Below are 20,000 nucleotides of genomic sequence, written 5' to 3'. Positions count from 1 at the left end.
ATAATAGACAGTTCTAGATAATTTTAAACATTTCCTTCCCAGCTACACGACTCAGTAAATTGTTACAAAATCCAGTTTTCCTTTATGTATCAAAAATCTTCTTGGCTTCTGTCTTGAATGTACTTTTATTTTCAAAATTGCCTGAATATGTGATTTAATTTTTGAAAGAATCGACTGAAAATTTTTAAATATCGCTTAAATCCTCATGCAACTTTATCTTTTCAAGACTAGCAAAGCTTTAATTCCCTTAGCTGATCAGAAAAAAACATCACAAATGACATGTCCTTTAGTTCAAGAGTGCACCAGGTTGCTGTTCTCATCATAGCTTTTGAGCCTTTTTTCTGGTAGGATTATTACTAGAAGTGCCCACAATATTCCACATGAGGTCTCACTAGCACATAACGTTTGATTTATACTTAAGAATTTGTACAATGCAGTCTGAATGTTTTTGTTTTTATTAAAGTCTGCACATTTCCTGGAAGACATGCTAGTGTCAAGGTGTAAACCCCTAAATTCTCTTAGTTTCTTGTGTATTAGCATTGCCTGTATTGTATATTAAATTAATGTCTCATATTCGTGTATATAGCATTTTCTACTTTAATAAGCTTATGTTTCCCTTAGAAGCCAAACCATTTATTTGTTTATTCCCTTCGAGTCAGCTGTACTGGGTGCCCTGTAGGATTGAAATTTAGATAGGATCACAAACAATGACCAATTTAAGATTGAAACTAGGCCGTGCACTGCTCTTTGTCTGATGGTCATCAGAAATGATCTTGTAAAGTTCATAAACGCAACCCACTGCTTTCTTTTACTTCAGTAACTCTTATATTGTGGAGGTCTATACAATATTTGCATTGATATTATTCCAGTAATTCAAAATATAGTAATTTTTTGTTTTTACATTTTGAAATTTACAAAGTACTGTGACAATATGTATACTGATGTATAAAATCTAATGTGAATATGATATTTGGAAATGATAACCAAGCTGGAAAATGCATGAAAGGGAGCAGTTAAATTAGATACTGTTCGTTTAGACTTGTGTTGGCTATTAAATAAAGATGCGTTGATATTTCATGTTAATTGGATATTCAAGTAAGAATTTCATCACATTCTGTACATGTGACATTACTACCACTGCTACTACTACCTCTGCAAATTGTTAAAGAATTTGTTTTAATATACTGTAGACATTCAATAGTGTTAATATTTTAGTATGTTTTAGATCATTTTAAAAATTTACACTTTTATTAACACTAGAATTACCAGAGCCTACGAAAAAACTCGTAAATCCGTCCCACCTTAAATCTCGTCTTAAATCCGTTTGCACCTCTCCGCCAGAGTCCTTTGTCATCTAAATGTGCTGATAAACACAAGCTACTAGCAGCCAGCTATTCCATCCCCCCACCGACTTAGAACGAACTTCTCCTAGCTCATGCCTTGCCTTGATTTGATTATCTGGGATTGAAGTGTAATTTTAGAGTGGAAATAATATAGCATTATTTGGAATACACGCATTTCATGTGTGTTCCGTTTCTATAGTAGTCTGTGCAAACACATTTTTAAAACAGAAACGTTTTTCATATTCTAATAGTAAATGACAAAATGTAGGCATAAACTATATAATGTATGAAGCCTGAAGTCCATATATCAAAGAAACATTTTCACAAAAGGTACAAATAAGAGAACACGTGCGCTTTTATTCAAAAATATAACTGCACAAAAAAAAAAGCCGCGTTAGCATGCCACATTGACACTCTTACTACAACCGCCGTAGTGGTGTAATGGTATCAGCTCCTGACTGGGAATCAGAGGGTGGCGAGTTCGATCCCGCACGGCTCCACTTCGAGAAGTGAACTGCTCTTATTCGTACAATTTTAGAATAACAACATAAATTTGATTTCAGTCTGTAACAGCCGGTGTAACTTATGATACTGGTAAAGGTTAGCTTTTTTTTTTTTTTTTTTAATTCACTTTTCATTCTCGCAGTCGCATTCAGAATCAATCCATACAACCCCATCTGACATAGACGCGCTATAGGTCTGCAGTGTACCACGATGCATACTACCGCCACCCCCCCCCCCCCCCAAAAGGGTTCTGACACACAAACGCTGGCGAAGCTGCCTTCTTCGTATCTCCCCGTCACTTGATATCAGCAGTTCTTAGCATTGCACCACGTAAGCTGTCGTATCAACCACCAACTGTAACTTGCTTTCTTTATTCTTCGGTTATAGTCTTGAATAAAAGTGCACTTTTATTTATGTGAAAACAGCTGTGTCAGATGGGGTTGTATGGATTGATTCTGAATGCGACTGCGAGAATGAAAAGTGAATTAAAAAAAAAAAAAGCTAACCTTTACCAGTATCATAAGTTACACCGGCTGTTACAGACTGAAATCAAATTTATGTTGTTATTCTAAAATTGTAAGAATAAGAGCAGTTCACTTCTCGAAGTGGAGCCGTGCGGGATCGACCTCGCCACCCTCTGATTCCCAGTCAGGAGCTGATACCATTACGCCACCGCGGCGGTTGTAGTAAGAGTGTCAATGTGGCATGCTAACGCGGCTTTTTTTTTTTTTTTGTGCCGTTATATTTTTGAATAAAAGCGCACGTGTTCTCTTATTTGTACCTTTTGTGAAAGTGTTTCTTTGATATATGGACTTCAGGCTTCATACGTTATATAGTTTATGCCTACATTTTGTCATTTACTATTAGAATATGAAAACGTTTCTGTTTTAAAAATGTGTATGCACAGACTACTATAGAAACGGAACACAAATGAAATGCGTGTATTACAAATAACGCTATATTTCCACTCTAAAACTCCACTTCAATCCCAGATAATCAAATCAAGGCAAGGCATGAGCTAGGAGAAGTTCATTCTAAGTCGGTGGGGGGATGGAATAGCTGGCTGCTAGTAGCATGTGTTTATCAGCACATTTAGATGACAAAGGACTCTGGCGGAGAGGTGCAAACTGATTTAAGACGCGATTTAAGGTGGGATGGATTTACAAGTTTTTTCGTAGGCTCTGGTAATTCTAGTGTTAATCCAGGCAACAGATATAAAAGCAGTTTGGTTTATCAATACAAGCCCCATAGAATATTATAATATCTCCACATGTCTAAAGTGTGAATTTCATTTCTTGACAAATTAACATTCTGTAATGTGTAAATTCCCTGTTTGCTTAAAAGGATTGTTATTTAGAAATGTTATTTTAATTGAATTTCAGGCTGTAACACGGCAGAAACGAGAGTGTGCATTTTTACTGTTGGACCTGGGTGCAGACACAGGCATTGTAAGTCACCATGAGGACACAGTTTTGCACCATGCTGCTGCAGCATCTGATATTGCCTTGGCCGCAAGACTGCTTGAGATAAAAACAATGGCAAAAAACATTGATTTCAAAAATCGGGTATGCATTTAGCATTTTATTAAAGTAAGGAAGATAAGCAATCAATATGTAAAATAAAATTTAAAAATAAGAGAATCAGGGTAGTGAGAAATGAGACTGCAGCACCAACTGGCCAACATGTGTAACTGTGTAGCTGAAGAAAACGGCTAGGACAAGCTTGAGAAGGACTGTCAGGAGGACAGTTAAGAATGAGGCCTTAACAAGGGATGGATGTGAGTGTTTGTGAGAGAGAAAGAGACAGAGGCAGGGTTTTCCCTTATGGGTGTTATTTGTAATAAGTAGAGGATTTGTTTTTTTTTTTAGAATTTTGTCCTCCTTGCCTTAATTCCAGGGCAAAGAAAAAAGGTTGAGTTAGCTGGTGGGGTGTCTCCTAAAGGTTGCATTGCCCATTTTATTCCAAATATGTGTGTCTCTTAGAGCCTGTTATTTTGTATATTGTTAGTTTTGTTGAACCTCAGCGAATTATAGTCTGTAATGAAAACATTTGAATTATGATTACGCTCTTTTAAAGCTGTTATAATTTAATATTTCTTTCCATGCAAACTAGGATCTGTATACTCCTTTACATCTGGCAGTAGCTTGGAATCATAAAGAAATGGTCGAGTTTCTACTGAAAATGGGAGCTGATATAAACTCTGTCTCTGTTTATAAAAGGTAATGCTAGGCTTTACTGTGTGGGATCTGTATTAACCATTAATTGTGAAATCATTTGCTAATGCCCAGGGTGAGAAATGTATGCATTTTCCGATTTAGAATAAGTCTTAAAGTTTCATTTTTTGTGTGTTGAGTATTAAATTGCTGAAAGCATGTGAGGAAATTATTTGTAATTGTTAGATTCAATAGAGCATGAGTAAAACTGATGTGTTTTATTTTTTAAGGACTCCTTTAATGTTTGCTGCCATATATGGATATCCCAGCATTGTTAAACTGCTTTTGCAGTATAATGCAGGGATATGTGTGACAGATGTTGAAGGAATGACTGCAAATGATTTTGCCCTGATGCTTAAAAATAATGAGTAAGTACCATATGTTATGAGTTTAACCCTTATTTATCAGCTTTGCATTACATGTGTTTTTGTACACGTAGTGACTTTTAATAGTTTGTGGTTCTATACTCTGGTCTCATGCTGCAACCAGATAAGCTAGAATGGTGGTAAAGCATAGTTAGATACATAAAACAGTATATCTCTGTATCTTTATTATGTTAAATTCATTCTGTAAACAACAAACATTACTACTGTGTAGAATGGGAAACAAAAAGAATAAATGAACATAAGCAACTTTCACCTTTTGGTGAAAGCAGGAAAGGGGCCAAAACTTGGCTGCAAAAAATGCACACAACTGAAATATGTACATAACTCCATTATAAATACAGTCCAGGCAAAGTTCTTATTTGCAGGAACATTTGTTTCCTTCATGTTCTTTTTAGATGACATAATATGGTACTTCTGTATAACAACCTTGCTCTCAATGATCTAATGTATGAATGATTATACTATTGTTAAGAGTGCCAGATTAATGCCTTCTCACGGCATTAGCTCAATAGTGAGCAGTCTTATTAGGATTTTATTTAAATGTTGGAAATTTGTATTTTATGTTGCTGCAATCCATTGTCTTCAAGGTATTTAGTGGAGTGTATTATCATAAACAAAATTCTGGGATTATAACAGGTACTAGTGCTAATAATGGCAACATGGCTAACCAGTTTGAAATAGGTGCACATGCTGTTTCACAATTTTCCCCTTATGCTTATTCAACATTTAACGCTGTTGACGTCACCTACGTTGCATTTCCGTATTCACATTAAAATATGTTCAGAGCATCTACTAATTTTCTTTTGATATTGGCTACTTGTTTAAACCCTGGATTGAGTATCATTGGTGTGGAGTTTTGTGATTTCTGTCCTTGTTTCTCTGTGTAGTTCATAGCATAATGTGTTCGTAATGTTAGAACTGGTCTTTGTGTTTTAGTCGCTGTATTACATGTATGTAGAATATTTTCTCTATTCCATTTTTTTCAGCAGTAAGCAGTGATTGACATCATTGCCCTATGGGGATAAAACTGAATATTTTCTGCACTTGTCAACCCTTTTTTTTTTTTTTTTGTTCTCTATAAAAAAACGGCAGCCTGTAGAAAACCTGTGTCCGTATGTGTGTGTCCCCAACACCCAATACTTATCAGTCAATTGATTTTGCATCTTAATACCAGATGTTCTTTTTCATCACTATGGATTCTCATCTGCATGCTCTGGAAGAAACCAGAAGGTGGGATAACTAAACAGTTTTAGGTTTCACCACCGTCCGCAGCCAACAAGCTGCCAAGTCGTGTGCTTCAAAATGGTCAGGTCAAAACTATTGCAAAAACACCATCATTCTACATTTCATCCTTTACATTATTCATTAGTATAATTGACTGTTTCAAACTAGATTTTGCTTCTTTGTTGAATTTTGTGTAAGTGTGCATTTTTTGCGTAATATAGGTCAATTTATTTTGTGTATATACATGTGCTTGAGAGTAATGTCAAATTGTGTAAGTATTGAATATGGCCTGTAATTAAGAGCATTTTATGGATTTATTTGTATTGTGACATTTTATAGCTGTGTAAGTTTTGTTTGATTGTCTTAGGAGTCCTGCCAGTTATTTTACCTATGTTAGTAACATTTATTATAAACAGTGTTTTACAGCATTGATGGGGGTACATTGAGACAGAAATGCATGGCTTGGTTTGGTGTAGTCTAACTTTTTCCCCAATCCTAATATCTGACATTAATAATGCAGCTTTAATGTGCTCTTGCCACGGTTACTCTCTGTTGGAATAAACAAAATAATAGTAAGCAATTATATTTTTAAAAATTTACACTTTTATTTGTTCAGATAAGTTACTTTCAAGTAAAGTTCTTCATCAAGAATAAGTGGATTTAGGTCAAAAATGAGTGGTTTTTGTCTAAGCAATGAACCCTAGACTGTAGACGCATATAGTAAATTACAAGGAGTGTGGAACAGGGTAGTACTTTAGGTACCTCCAAAACTCAAAAATTTAGATGAATGGGACTGTTGAGCGTTGTTGTGCTGAATGACCTGTTCTTGTCTAAATTGTTTTAATGTTTTAGTTTATGTTAACTTGTATATGCGTTCTGCATAAAGCAGAGCATCATCCATATTCTAGAAAGGTGTGTACTTTCCTGCTTAGATTATCTTTCTCAGTTAGATTACCCAAGGTAACTGAAGTGCACTTGTTTAAAAATTCAGAATTAAACCTTTTTTTTTTTTTTTTTTTTTTTTTGAAAAACAAGGATTATAAAAAAAATGATCACCATTTATATTAAAATAAAAAAGGGACAACAGACAAACAAATGTGTTGCACAGAATAGGCTGGATGCTTTTTTTTTTCTGGACTGTAAATTAGTTAAGTATGTAAAACCTTCAAGTTTATTTCATACAGTTAATCATGAGCTTGTTTCATATTAACAATTAAGCATGAGAAAATATGTTCTTAGCTGGCTGTTTCATACCTGCTTAGAGTTTGTAAAAGATAACGAGGCAGAAGGAGGTTTGGGATAGCCACCTAGTATACTTGGAAAAGATGCAAAAAAAATGGACAACACACGATCTTTACAGACCGAGTTAAAGGCAGGACCTAACTAATGGGAACAAGATGACATTTGTATAAGTGGGTCAGAGGAAGTGATGTCATTGGGCCTGGAACCAGATCTGATGTTGACAGGCTGAGGCAGTATTTTCCTTCAGTGGTCTGTAGGAGAAAGAAAGAATGGGTTAGTACACACTGGCAGGCTCTGGTTTGGCACGAAACTACCATCTTTTGAGCCTGTTAGATGCCTCCTACTTGCATGTGTGTGACTCGGCCCAGGCGGTCCGAACCGAGCGATCGTGAACCCGAGAAAGTGCACCAGCATTGGTCTGGAGACAGCCTTGATGATGGACAAGTGAAAATTTGTAAGGCTGGAGGTCTAACAACCACCTTGTGATCCATGGGTTCGACTTGTGTGTAAGGCCATCCACTGTAAGGGTGCATGATCCGTAACCAGGGTGAACCCATGGCCAGGGAGATAATACCTCAGTTGTGTAATCATCCATTTGATCGTCAAAGCTGCTCCACTGTGTCATACCTGGTTTCCTGGTCTAGCAGTTTCCGGCTCAGAACATGACAGGGTGTTCAGCATCATCAAAGCTCTGGTTCAGCACAAGACCTATGCCCGATGCCCATTTGGAGAATGAAAGGTAAAGAAAATTTGGATGCTTTCAACACTGTTGCTGACGTTAGGTCCACTTTTAGGTCACTAAATGTGGCTTCTGCTTTATCATCCCATACCACAGTATTTGGGGCCCTCTTCTTTGTCAGATCTATCAAGGGCCCCAGCCTCCCTAAGAAACAGGGAACAAACCGGCAGTAGTATCCTAGACCGAGAAAGGCTTGGGCTTTCCTTTTGGTTATCAGATGGGGCTATTTCCACATGACATGAAATTTGGAACACTGTGGCCTCACAGTACTACTTTGGATTAATTTAAAGACTAGCTTTTCCTAGTGTATGGGGCATTGCTTGGACCTGCTGTAGGTGTTCCTTCCATGTACTGGAATGGATGACAACGTCCTCCAGGTTGTCTGCACTATAGGAGTTACTTGGGTTAGCACTTTATCCACCAGATGCTGGGAGGTGGCTGGTCACCAGCCATGTTACCCAAATGAAAGGACACCATACTGCCAAAGACCATTAGGGGTGTTAAACGCAGTCTTAGCTTTCGTGGAGTCCATTAAAGGAACCTGCCAATACCCTTTCATCATATCATGTGTGATCAAGAATTCTGCCTATCCAAGCCACTTGAGGAGATCGTCCACTCGTGGCATCAGATAGGCATCAAATTGTGAAACTACATTAGGCCAATGGAAGTCAATGCAAAACCTCCAACTCCTGTTGCGCTTAGGTGCTAATAATGTAGGACTGAACCAGAGACTATGACTTTTCTAGATCCAGCATGTTCTTGATTTCCATTTCCACTTCGGCTCTTTTTGCCTAGGAGAGTCAGTATAGGTGTTCTCTGGCAATCACCCCAGGGCACTGTCACAATATCTTCCGCGACCAGAGGTGTCCATCTCTGCTTCTGGCTCACTACCTCTGGGACAGACCGGATAACTGATTCCATCTGCTGTCGTTGTTTGGCGGTCAGATTGGGTCTGAAGTTAATGGTTGTTTTTAATGTGCAAAGAGTTAATGGAGCTGTCCGGAGGAGGGACTAGGGTCCTCTCCATGGTTTTAGTCGATTTATGTGGTACACCTGTTCGCTTGGTCCATGATTGGGTTGTTTTACCAAGTAATCGATGAGCCCCTTCCTCTCCTTAACTTTGTATGAGCTTTGCCAATGTGCCATTATTTTGGAGTGGGAGGTAGGAACGATGACCATGACGCGACACTTTTTTTACTACTTTTTATCAGTAACCTGGCGCTGGAGTATGTGAATTTCCCCTTGGGATTAATAAAGTCTCTCTCTCTCCCGGGCCGGAAGTCCTGAGGAGATGTGCCACAGTCGTATCAATGGGACTATGCTGCTTGGATCTTCATGTGACTTTTGAGAATAGGTTGAATGCTTGTGAATCTAACACGTAATTGTGTGATATAGTCGCACAAATATATAATCTGGTATATTTGAGGAGGGGAGTACCTCTTCCTCCCATCCCTCTAAGAGTGTCCAATATGCTATAGTTGTCACTTACAATTCAAAAACCTGTTGAGGCCTGGGGGACATACTAATAAGCAAATAAAGTGGTTGGGAGGAGTTGGTCCCAATTCCTCCCATCCTCGCTGACCACCTTATGTAACATCTTTTTGAGGGTCTGGTTGAACCACTCCACTAGACCAGAGGTTTGTGGATAATATACCAAGGTCCTCAGACACTTTATTTTGAGTACCTTGGCTGTTTCCCTGAACGTCTCTGAGGTGAAGGACATCCCCTGGGGCCTCATGTATAACGCCGTGCGTAGAACTCACACTATAACATGGCGTAAGCACAAAAGCGGGATTGTGCGTACGCACAGAAAAATCCAGATGCAGGAATCTGTGCGCACGCATACTTTCACGTTCTTCCACTACATAAATCCCGATTTGCGTGAAAAGTAACGCACGTGCACGCGCCTTCTGTCCCGCCCCAACTCCTCCCAGAATTACGCCTCTTTGAATATGCAAATCAATATAAATAGCCTTCTGTGAAAAGACAATGGGAAAAGCACGGGAGAAAATATAAGAATTTCAGCGAATACCAAGTGGAGGCAAAGGAAAAACGTACTATTTGTTGGTTTAAACAGTGGTATAATCAACAAAAGGAAGCTGATCGAGTGACAGAGTGTCGGAGAAACTCGAAGGCTCAACTTCACAAAGTCGCACAGTGCCCGAAATAAAAAAGAAATCACATATCAAAGTCGCCGTGAAAAAGCGAGTCGTAGCTCACCGTCTGAGTGTCATATGAAAGCTTATTAGGGTACAGACAAAAAAAAAGGCACACAGTGGGGGAAAAAAAGCACGAAATGTCAACTTTAATCTCGAAATTTCCACTTTAATCACGTAGTTTATTTTGCCATTAAAGTAGAACATCATAAACTTCATCTTAAAATCGTTTAATTTACTAGTTTCTCAAATCCCATTGTAACTAAAGTGGCATGTTAAATGCTTTGTTCTGTATTTGATCTTCAATGTGCTCTATGTGTATGAATCACTACCTGCTTTTTAAACGGGCTTTCTCTTTCTCCGACAGGACACATAATCCATTACATTCGTGATATTACAGCTCTCTGAATAATTAAAATACTGAGATGTATACGTGATATCTTTTTCATGATGATAGGAATGAAAGCATGTTATTAAACGTGGGAACACGGTGGCGCAGTGCTTGTTCATGTCTCACGCAAGAGGTTTGCTGCGCCATGCGCAACCTTCAATTAAATAATTTATCACAGCAGTACTGTCTCTTTCAAACGTACTAACCTCCAATTCCTGTCCTTACTTTTCTTTCTCCAAAAACTCAATCGCCACACAATAAGCTCTGTAATAGACGTGAAGCCATTTGTAAGCTTAGAACTTCGATTCTTCAAAACTTTTAAGGAACATTGAAATATCTTAGTAGTACGTGTTTAATTATTATATCCGTCTATCTTTCCAGTGTTGCGTCAGCACCAGCAAGAATACAGAGCAAGGCAGGAACAATTACTGAACTAGCTAGCGCTGCGGTACCGTGTCCTCACATGTTTAATTATAAACAATACAGATTATTTAAATGAAGTTAAAGTTTTATCTGTATAATATAATCAACATGTTTTGCTGCATTTCGTCTTAGAAATGAATACCGTCATCACATGTAAATACGCGCTTTATAAAGTGGCGCAGGTTGTGCAATATTATAACTGTAGTGCAAGTTTACAGTGGGGTAATTGTACTTAAGTGCAAACAGTTCTACAAGGAGCACTTGATGGACTGATTTAGTGCCTTTTAGAGTTCTTGGGATGAAACTGTTTCTAAACCGCGAAGTCCGTACAGGGACTAAAGCGTTTGCTGTGGCTCAGGCAGCATCTGCTTCATGCTGTGTACCGATAATTCTCTTTCCAATCAGCTGCTGCTGTGATTTCCCACTCAGATACAGTGATATAAATACTCCGAGTGGTGCAGTAAGAGTAATGTGGAAAAGGATGATCTGCTGTGGCAACACCTAACGGGAGCAGCTGAAAGAACATGCAGTGAGAGTTACAACGCTAAAGCAGTTATGGTATTTGGAATACTATGGCTATTCCCTGGACCATTATATTGCTACAGGTTAATTACAATCAGATGCATTACACTAATAAACAATATGCAGTTAATTTCAGTGTATTTATAAAGCCGCGCCAGGAATGTGGATTTAAGAAAGAAAGAGTGATCACACAGGAACAGTAGCACTGCTTTGACACTGGGTGCCGCCAGTCTGCAAAACCGGGCGGATAAATTGCGTACGCCAAGGAATGAGTTACCGTGGAAATGTGCGTGGCTTTACGCCAAGTTTAGGTTTTATACATCGCGATTTGAGCGTGGAAACGTTCGTACGCAACATTTCTGTGCGTACGCACCGTTTATACATGAGGCCCCTGGTCTGTCAGAACTTCTTTAGTGATGCCGTCTCTCGCAAAGGCCCCTACCAATTCCTGTGTGATGGCTTTGGATGTAACTCTGTGCAGAGGTACAGCTTTGGGCTGTAGGGGTAGCATAATCAACGAGGACTAAGATATATTTATGTCCTCTAATCGAGGGCTGTAGGAGGTCCTACTAAATCGACACCGATACATTCAAATGGGATATCAATAAGGGGACTGGGAGCCAGAGGAGAACCGTCCATCCTACTAATTTGATGCAGTTGACACTCTGGAAAGAACGTGCAAAAGCATCAAACCTCCTCGTTAATACCCGGCTAATAAAATCAGAGCTTAATCCACTCATGTTTTTTTTCAGCATCCAGATGGCCATCCTGCACCTGCCACCAGCTCTGTTACCCTATACAGACGGTCGTTATTCAAGACAAAGTGGGGGCCCTGTGGCATAGGATGTTGAGTGTGTTGGCCATTAACACTAGAATTACCAAAGCCTACGAAAAAACTCGTAAACCCGGCCCACCTTAAATCCATTTGCACGTCTCCGTCAGCATCTTTTGTTTTGTAAATGTCGATAAGCGCAAACAGCCTGCTATCCCATCCTCCCATCACCACAGAAATGGTAAAAATCCCTTTCCCAACTCAAGCATTATCTGTTAGTGCGGTACCGGGAGCTGTATAGTGTAAATAATATATCGTTATTTGGAACACATGCATTTCATGTGTGTTCCGTGTCTACAAAGATTTGTGTAAATGTAGCATAACTGACTGGTAGGATGACAGCCAACCTGTTGCTGCCTTCAAACTGTGCCATCTTTCGCCTTTATGCCTGGTGCAGCTGCATTGTTCTTATGTGAGTGGATGTTTCTTGAGAGGAGGGCTTCTGTTCTCTTTTTCTCCGATGTAGAACCTTCATTCTCATCTGAATTCACCTCTGTTATAGCATGTCTTTATTTGAAAACCGCAGTGTCAGATTGGGGCGAGGGTGAATGTGACTGAGAGAATAAAACTGAATCAAAAAAGAAACACTAACCTTTACAAACACCATACATTTACACCGGCTGTTAGAGATTCAAATCAAAGGTATGTTTTTATTGTATAATAACAATAAAAGCAACTCACTACTCAAAAACGTTTAATTCATGACATTTCAAGACTCAAACCCACGATCTCTTGATTATGATTCAGCAGTTCTTACCGCTGTACTACTAAAGTAATCGTAACAATGAAGTACACTAACCCATTTCCTTTTTTCTTCGGTTTTTTTATCAAATAAATACTTTCACAAAAGGTACAAATATATTTGGACTTCAGTCCTCACACATTATACACTTAATGTCAAAATTTTTTGCAAACTTAAGGGAATCGTCGTTCCATTGTTCCCGTTTTAACACTAGAATTACCAGAGCCTACGAAAACATGAACAATCTATTATTTCCACTCTAAAACTCCAGCACTTCACTCCCAAATAATCAATCAACGCATGAGTTGGGAGAAGTTTGTGCACGGTCTGCGGCGGTGGGGGATGGAATAGCAGGCTGCTGGCTGCTTGTCTTAATCGGCACATTTACAGGACAAAAGACGCTGAGGGAGAGGGGCGAATCGATTTAAGGTGGCCGGATCTACGAGTGTTTTCGTAGGCTCTGGTAATTCTAGTGTTAAAATTGGCGGGAGTTAGTTTGAAATGAAAATGTAAAAGAGAAAGATGGTCAGGGCTGACCTCAATGGGCATGATTTCACCCAGCAATACCATTTCGTTGGTTGATGATGCTTTGCCCAATGACGTCCAGGGGATCAACATGTCACAGTGGGTGGCCATATGTTCTCTCTCAGCTGGCTGTGTAAATGTGTGGAGGCAGCCTAGGACATTCCTTTTCTGTCCATTTAAGAGGCCCATGAGTTTTAGGCCAGTTCTGGCCCAGTATCACCTGGAAAGGGGGATTTTGGAGGACCACCACTGTAAGTTCCCTTAACAAACCCTGATTGTATTCACCTATTATTTCATCAAATTAGACTGGCCTTTCCATTTAACCACTGTCACGGTAACAAAAATCGTCAGGCAACAATAGACATGCTGCTACCAGAATCTATTAAAGCTATCACTCGATATCCATTAATAAGCACTTCTCCTGTACGTGGAAAAGTAAGGAGATTAGCAAGTGCACAGGACCCCTCTCCCCTGACCCAGCTGTAGTCTATGGACTCGCAGAGTAAAGGGCAGTGGAGAATGGTGTGATCCACCTCCTTTACACTTGAAAGAGTGTGGGGGAGTCATTTGCTTGTCCATAGACTCTGTGCTTGCTCTGTGCTGCGACAGCTGGGCCATTGAATAGAGAAGTGCCGTGTCCGTGTTTGGCGAGTGGAGCACTCTGCTCTGTCGGATTGAGAAACCACTCTATGAACTGGCTGGGCAAGATAATCGGGAAGGGCATTAACTAGGAAATCACAGGCGACTTGCTGTAATATCTGCCGGGCATCATTCACATCTGGCCTTAAGGGGCAAAGTTGGGCACTGGTTAAGTCAAATGCCTGTGAGTGCGTTGGCCACTCCGGATCAACCCGACTTATGACATATCCTCTCCTGCTGGTCCAGGCAGCCACTGTATCTTTTGAAGATCTCTGCCTTTAGTAGGTCATATTTAACAGCTTTTCCCTTCGAAAGTCCTCTGTGTCTCTCCCTTTAGGAGTGGTGCTATTATGTTAGCCCGATCCACATGCTCCCAATGGTGTCTAGTGGCTGCTTTTTCAAAAATCGGAAGATAAGATTTGATGATATCATTCTCTTGCTAAGCTAACAATACTTGGGATGGATCTTGCGCCTTGTCCTTCTGAACAGCAACACGTGCTTGTGCCTATGCCTCAGTCTTGGCAGCTGGGTGCGGTACTCTCCACATGGACCTTCAGAGTCTGGAGCCCAGATGCCATGGTTGTCGGATGGGTTCTTGGGTCCTGCTCCTGATTAATCTTGGAGTGAAATCCTGCCAACTACCCCCACTGTAAAAAGATAACGAGACAGAAAAAGGTTTGGGGTAGCCACTCTGTATACTTGAAACAAATGCAAAAAAAATCGTCAATCATGCGGTCTTTGCAGACTGAGTTCAAGACAGAACTGAACTAATGAGAACAAGATAGCATTTCTATAGGTGGATTGGTGAAAGTGATGTCATCGGGACTTGGACCGGAAATGATGTTGACAGGCGCAGGTAGGATTTCCCTTGGGTGGTCTGCAGGTGGAATGAGAGAAAGGGTTAGTATACACTGCAACCCCCTGGTTTGGCAAGAAATGACCATCTTTTGAGACTGTTGATTGTTTCTGACCCATGTGTGTGACAAGTTTTAATGTATCTTGCCCCAGATAAGCAGTTTGATACCAAGCCTTAAAGGATGTTTTCCAGTGCTCTATGGAATTGTTGTTGCTTTGGGTTCAAGTGAAGAGGTTTGCTTTTGGTGAAGTGAACTCCTTGTCCTTGCCACTAGTTACTTGTGCGTCTATGTGGTGTGGTGTTGTCTTCTTCAGCTAACTGTTAGGGTCTTTGCCGTGCCATTTGTCATCTTCTAGACGCAAGATTTTAGATGCAGAAGTTATCTTCTTGAAGTAAGACTTCTTCAAGAAGGGGAGGCAGCTGTCAGTTCAAAAGCTTCATCTTGTTTGTTTTTTGATTCACTGTTATGCACAAGAGGAGTTTTCCTGGAAATTTATTTAACAGTATTTCAGCAAACATTTATACTGTATGTTTGGGACACTTTGAACCTGTGACTGGATTCCAAACATTTGGATTATATGACATGAGTAATTGAGATGTTTTTCATGGATGTTTAGATACTGTTTACTGTTTGCTCAAGTTGGTTCCCTTGTAAGCCAGTTGTGTCAGAAATTTACTCCATGAAAACATGAGAAAATATTTTTTCAGCTATCACTTCCAACAACACAGTTAGTAGCAGTTGCAAAAATTGTTCACTAATTTTTTTTGGCTGAGGTGGGGGGATGGTGGTGGAAATATTAATTTAATTTGAATCTGAGGGATCATTTGCTGATGTTTAACAAATACATGGAATGGCTCGGGTGCCTTGAGGAGAGGTTTGAGAACCAAGCTTGAGGTATTCTAACCATCTCACAAGATATCAGTGTTTTTAGAAAACTGTTTTTTACTTGTATTTGTTTTAATGTTGTAAAGCATTTTAGCAAGCAAATAAACACAGCCTTTTGCACAGTACTGTTGTATAAATAAATGTAAACTAAATTCTCTTGGTTTTTTGGAAAGAAAAATAAAATCAATATAAGGCCATCTGAGTGCAGTAATAACTTTGGTTGTGCTGAACAGTTGGAAAAAACAGTTTTCCTATATGGTGTAAACCTGTAACTTAAGCAACAATATAAATAAAGCTGCAGAAAAACATTTGTCCTACAGGTCTGTCTTCCACAACTGCTGTGTCAGTATATATGAAAATATCCTTTTACTTTCATGTAATATAGTCAGTGTACAAATAAAACCTCTTTTAGAATACTTGATTGCAATTAAATTCACCAGACAGCTGACCTCTTTCAGGTTCTTGATCTTAGTGGAAGAGAGGCCAAACTCTGTATGATGTCTCATCTGTACAGTGGACATCTTTTCAAAGCTTGAATAAGGTGGTGTCTGAGGACCCTAATGAGATCTGCTGTGCAAGGTCCACACATTACTGCAGCCTCAGTAAGGGCATTCAGGGTATCTGCTCTCAGTCATACTATTACTTAAAACACCTGTTCTTCCTTTTAGACTACTGCAGAAAATACAGTAGTTTTTATGACTCTTTGTCAGTCTGTGACTTTACGATTTACAGTGAGTCAACTGATTCAGTATCCTAATCTCTGTGGTATTGGTCACTTCTAAAATTATCTCCCGTTATGCCTTCAGGAGCCTGGGTTTGAATTGTAGGCCTGGCCATTGTCTATTCATAGTTTGTACATTCTCCCTAATCCTTTGGAGGGTTTCCTCCCACATCCTGTAGATCTGAGTATTTGAACATACACTGCAAAGGACTGGTCACTCATCCAGTGTTTACTGCTGCTGGAATTGGCTCTGGCTGCCAAGTATCTGAATTGGTCAAATAGGTATAAATAATTGATTAATTGACCTTAAAGTGCCATGTAACAACAGCACTCAGAAAGTTAACTTCTTGAACTCCTTTTAAAAAAAAAAAAAAAAAGAGTAATTGCAGCCCAGTGTGACTAGAGTCTAGTTTAGAACAAAAGTGCAAGCAAACTTGTGCATTACAGTACAGGCTTTGGGGTTTAAGACAGCCTGATGGAGTGCCTCTTACTGCTAATAATGCCACCTATACTGGGCCATAATCAGATGGGGGCTGTATGCTCCAAAATTGACAAAAGTGTGAGTATCCATTAGAGCAATTTTTACGAAGACCTGCCTTATAGCCCATTAAAGCCTGTCAAACCCATTCACCTAATCTATACATATTAATAAAAGGCAAAGGACTCACTGACTGACTGACTGACTGACTGACTCATCACTAATTGTCGAACTTCCCGTGTAGGTGGAAGGCTGAAATTTGGCAGGCTCATTCCTTACAGCTTACTTACAAAAGTTAGGCAGGTTTCATTTCGAAATTCAACGCGTAATGGTCATAACTGGAACCTCATTTTTGACAATATACTGTAATGGACGGCAGCTTGATGGCCGTGGGAGGCGGAGTTGAGTGTCACGTCATCACGCCTCCCACGTAATCACGTGAAAAGACTGTGAACTCAGTAGGGAGAAATGAAGGAAGAGCTGCAAACAGCGAAGAACAAAAAATTCATTAAACAATTGAGAAGGGAGCGAAACAATAAGAAGCCAGCGAGTGAAGCATACAAGCATGTTCATAAGGGAAACAAAGCACGGTGTAAAATGTAAGTTTAAATTAAGTTTATAGAAACGCTCCCGCTGCGGATTGCAATAACATATTCGCGAGATAAAAGTTTAATGAGAAGACACGAGGTATAAACGAACCACACGCCGTAGCGCAACGTTAGGGGCAACAGTTTCAACCATTCTATAATCTGCTTCTCGCAACTGAAAGACGGCACATGGCGGATGTTAGCCGACTTGCTGACCGCAACGTTAGGGGCTTCAACTCTGGCGCTGACGATAGAGATTCGATTCCTGAGAGAGGATGAAGTGAGTGTGTATGCCTGATGAGCCCAGAATTAGGGAGAAACATGTGTTGCATACTCTTTGCATTATTTGAAAGTAAACTATTAAAACCATTCTATGATCAGCTTCTGGGAACAGAAAGAGGGCACGTGGCGGATGTAAGGCGACTTCCTGACCAACCACAAGCGTTACCTGGCAAGTAACCACCCATACAGTCAGATTGTGATTCAGAAAACGAATGCCATGAATGTAATTACCACGATCTACATACTGTCAAATAAACGAAACACACGCCGTAGCGCGACAGCTGTGAAAGCGAGGTTCAGAAAAAAACAGATCCTTAACAAATTGTTATTGGTATACTGTATTTTCGATCCGTTTTAAAAAGGTTTTCTTTTCTTAAAAAATTAAAAGCAGTACTTCGCCGCAACGAAGCGCGAGAATTTGGCTATATATATCTGCTTCTCACAATTAAAAGAGGGCACGTGGCGGATTTTAGACGACTTCATGACCAAACATAACTGTTACCTGCCAGGTAGGGTTACCACTTTTAATACAAAAAAATAAGGGACGCATACTGCAGCGGGTGCCACATCCCAGTGCCAACACTTTGCAGACTCTACTTAAAAGACCCGCCCTCCTCACTGGACAGTTAAAAAGACCAATCAAACTAACGATGACGTCAAGTATTGCCCAATCAAAAGTAGGAAAGGAGGCATCTTCATAAAATGCGTGTGGGATGATTTGCATGAGACGCTGCTTTAAAAAAAATGATAAAAAAAATACGGGATAAATCCCGTTCCGTATTTTAAAGGACGGGTGGCAACCCTACAGTGCCAGGTAACCACCCATACAATCAGATTGTGATTCACACTAGGAATGCAATGAATGTAATTACCCCGATCTACATACAAGGCGAAAGTCTTGCAACATTCAAAGATGATGGTTTGGGATAAGTACACCATACAACATAAAAGAGCTTATGAAGCCTTGAACCGAAAAAAGCAAGATCTCAGAGATCGTAAAAAAAAAATAGGAGGTAATGTCGTTTTACTCGCTGTAGATTTTAGTCAAACATTACCAGTTATTCCACGAGGGAGACCAGCAGATGAACTCAACGCGTGTTTAAAATCCATGCTTCTCCCACGCTCGGTTATATGTCGCGTGTTCTCGGGTAGGTACACCAAAAAATGTATACATTTAACCATGTAATGGGCAAACAAAAAATGAGGTATACCCGAAGGCACTGCAGTAGTACTTAACATTTAAGAAGTAAAGTTACATTAATGTTTTACTGTTTAATAATTTATACGCTTCTTATATGTTGTTCAAATTCTTTTATCAAAATACCAGTGACAACGCATCCGCCCACAGCCGCCCTGGTGTGCGCAGATAGGAGTTGATTCTACAATAAAATAAAGATAAAAACCCAGGATTGTTTCCTGCCTTGTGCCCTGTGTTGGCTGGGATTGGCTTCAGCAGACCCCCGTGACCCTGTGTTCGGATTCAGCGGGTTGGAAAATAGATGGATGGATGGATGGATTTTACTGTTTAATAATTTATATTTATATGAAATGTGCTTCTTATATATTACTTCATATTCTCATATGATAATGATGTTAATGTTGTTTATATTGATTTCTATGTTATTGAAACTGCATGTATGTGTGTATATGTATGTGTGTGTATACATATATATAATATATATACTAGCAAAATACCCGCGCTTCGCAGCGGACAAGTAGTGTGTTAAAGAGGTTATGAAAAAGTAAAGGAAACATTTTAAAAATAACGTAACATGATTGTCAATGTAATTGTGTTGTCATTGTTATGAGTGTTGCTGTCTTTTATATTTATATTTTTATATCTACATATATATATACACATATACACATCCACATATATATACATATGTGTATATATATATATATATATAATATATCAACATATATATATACACACACACGCACGCGCGTGCGCGCACATATATATATATACACACACACATATATATATATATATAATATATATATATATATATGTATGTATATATATATATATATCTGTATGTGTATATATATATCTGTATGTGTATATATATATCTGTATGTGTATATATATCTATCTATATATATATATATATATATATATATATATATATACACGCACATATTACATATTAACACATGTGCAATTAAACATGTGCATTTACGGGGTGATTTCTCAGGCTTAAAAGCTCGCCTTTTATCATACGCGGGAACAAAGGTAAATGACGTTGCTCACTGTCTTTTAATACTGTGTAAGCATACATATTAACACATGTTCAATTAAACGT

At 39.2% G+C, this 20,000-nt stretch overlaps 2 protein-coding genes across 2 annotated transcripts in view; both read left to right on the top strand.

Moving 5' to 3' along the window:
• abcb8 (ATP-binding cassette, sub-family B (MDR/TAP), member 8) overlaps positions 1-20,000 on the top strand; it is an 842,402-nt gene that overhangs the window by 280,587 nt on the left and 541,815 nt on the right. The window lies entirely within an intron of this gene.
• LOC114653103 (ankyrin repeat domain-containing protein 7-like) overlaps positions 1-20,000 on the top strand; it is a 71,530-nt gene that overhangs the window by 10,129 nt on the left and 41,401 nt on the right. Inside the window, exons 3-5 of the mRNA XM_051928773.1 lie at positions 3,230-3,412; positions 3,960-4,066; positions 4,291-4,428. Coding sequence (XP_051784733.1) covers positions 3,230-3,412; positions 3,960-4,066; positions 4,291-4,428 — 428 coding nt within the window. The remainder of the gene's footprint in view (positions 1-3,229; positions 3,413-3,959; positions 4,067-4,290; positions 4,429-20,000) is intronic.

This window comes from Erpetoichthys calabaricus, chromosome 6, assembly GCF_900747795.2.
Source record: "Erpetoichthys calabaricus chromosome 6, fErpCal1.3, whole genome shotgun sequence".
NCBI lineage: Eukaryota > Metazoa > Chordata > Cladistia > Polypteriformes > Polypteridae > Erpetoichthys > Erpetoichthys calabaricus.
Note: the sequence above shows the minus strand (reverse complement) of the source record. Positions and strands in the feature narration are given on the sequence as shown.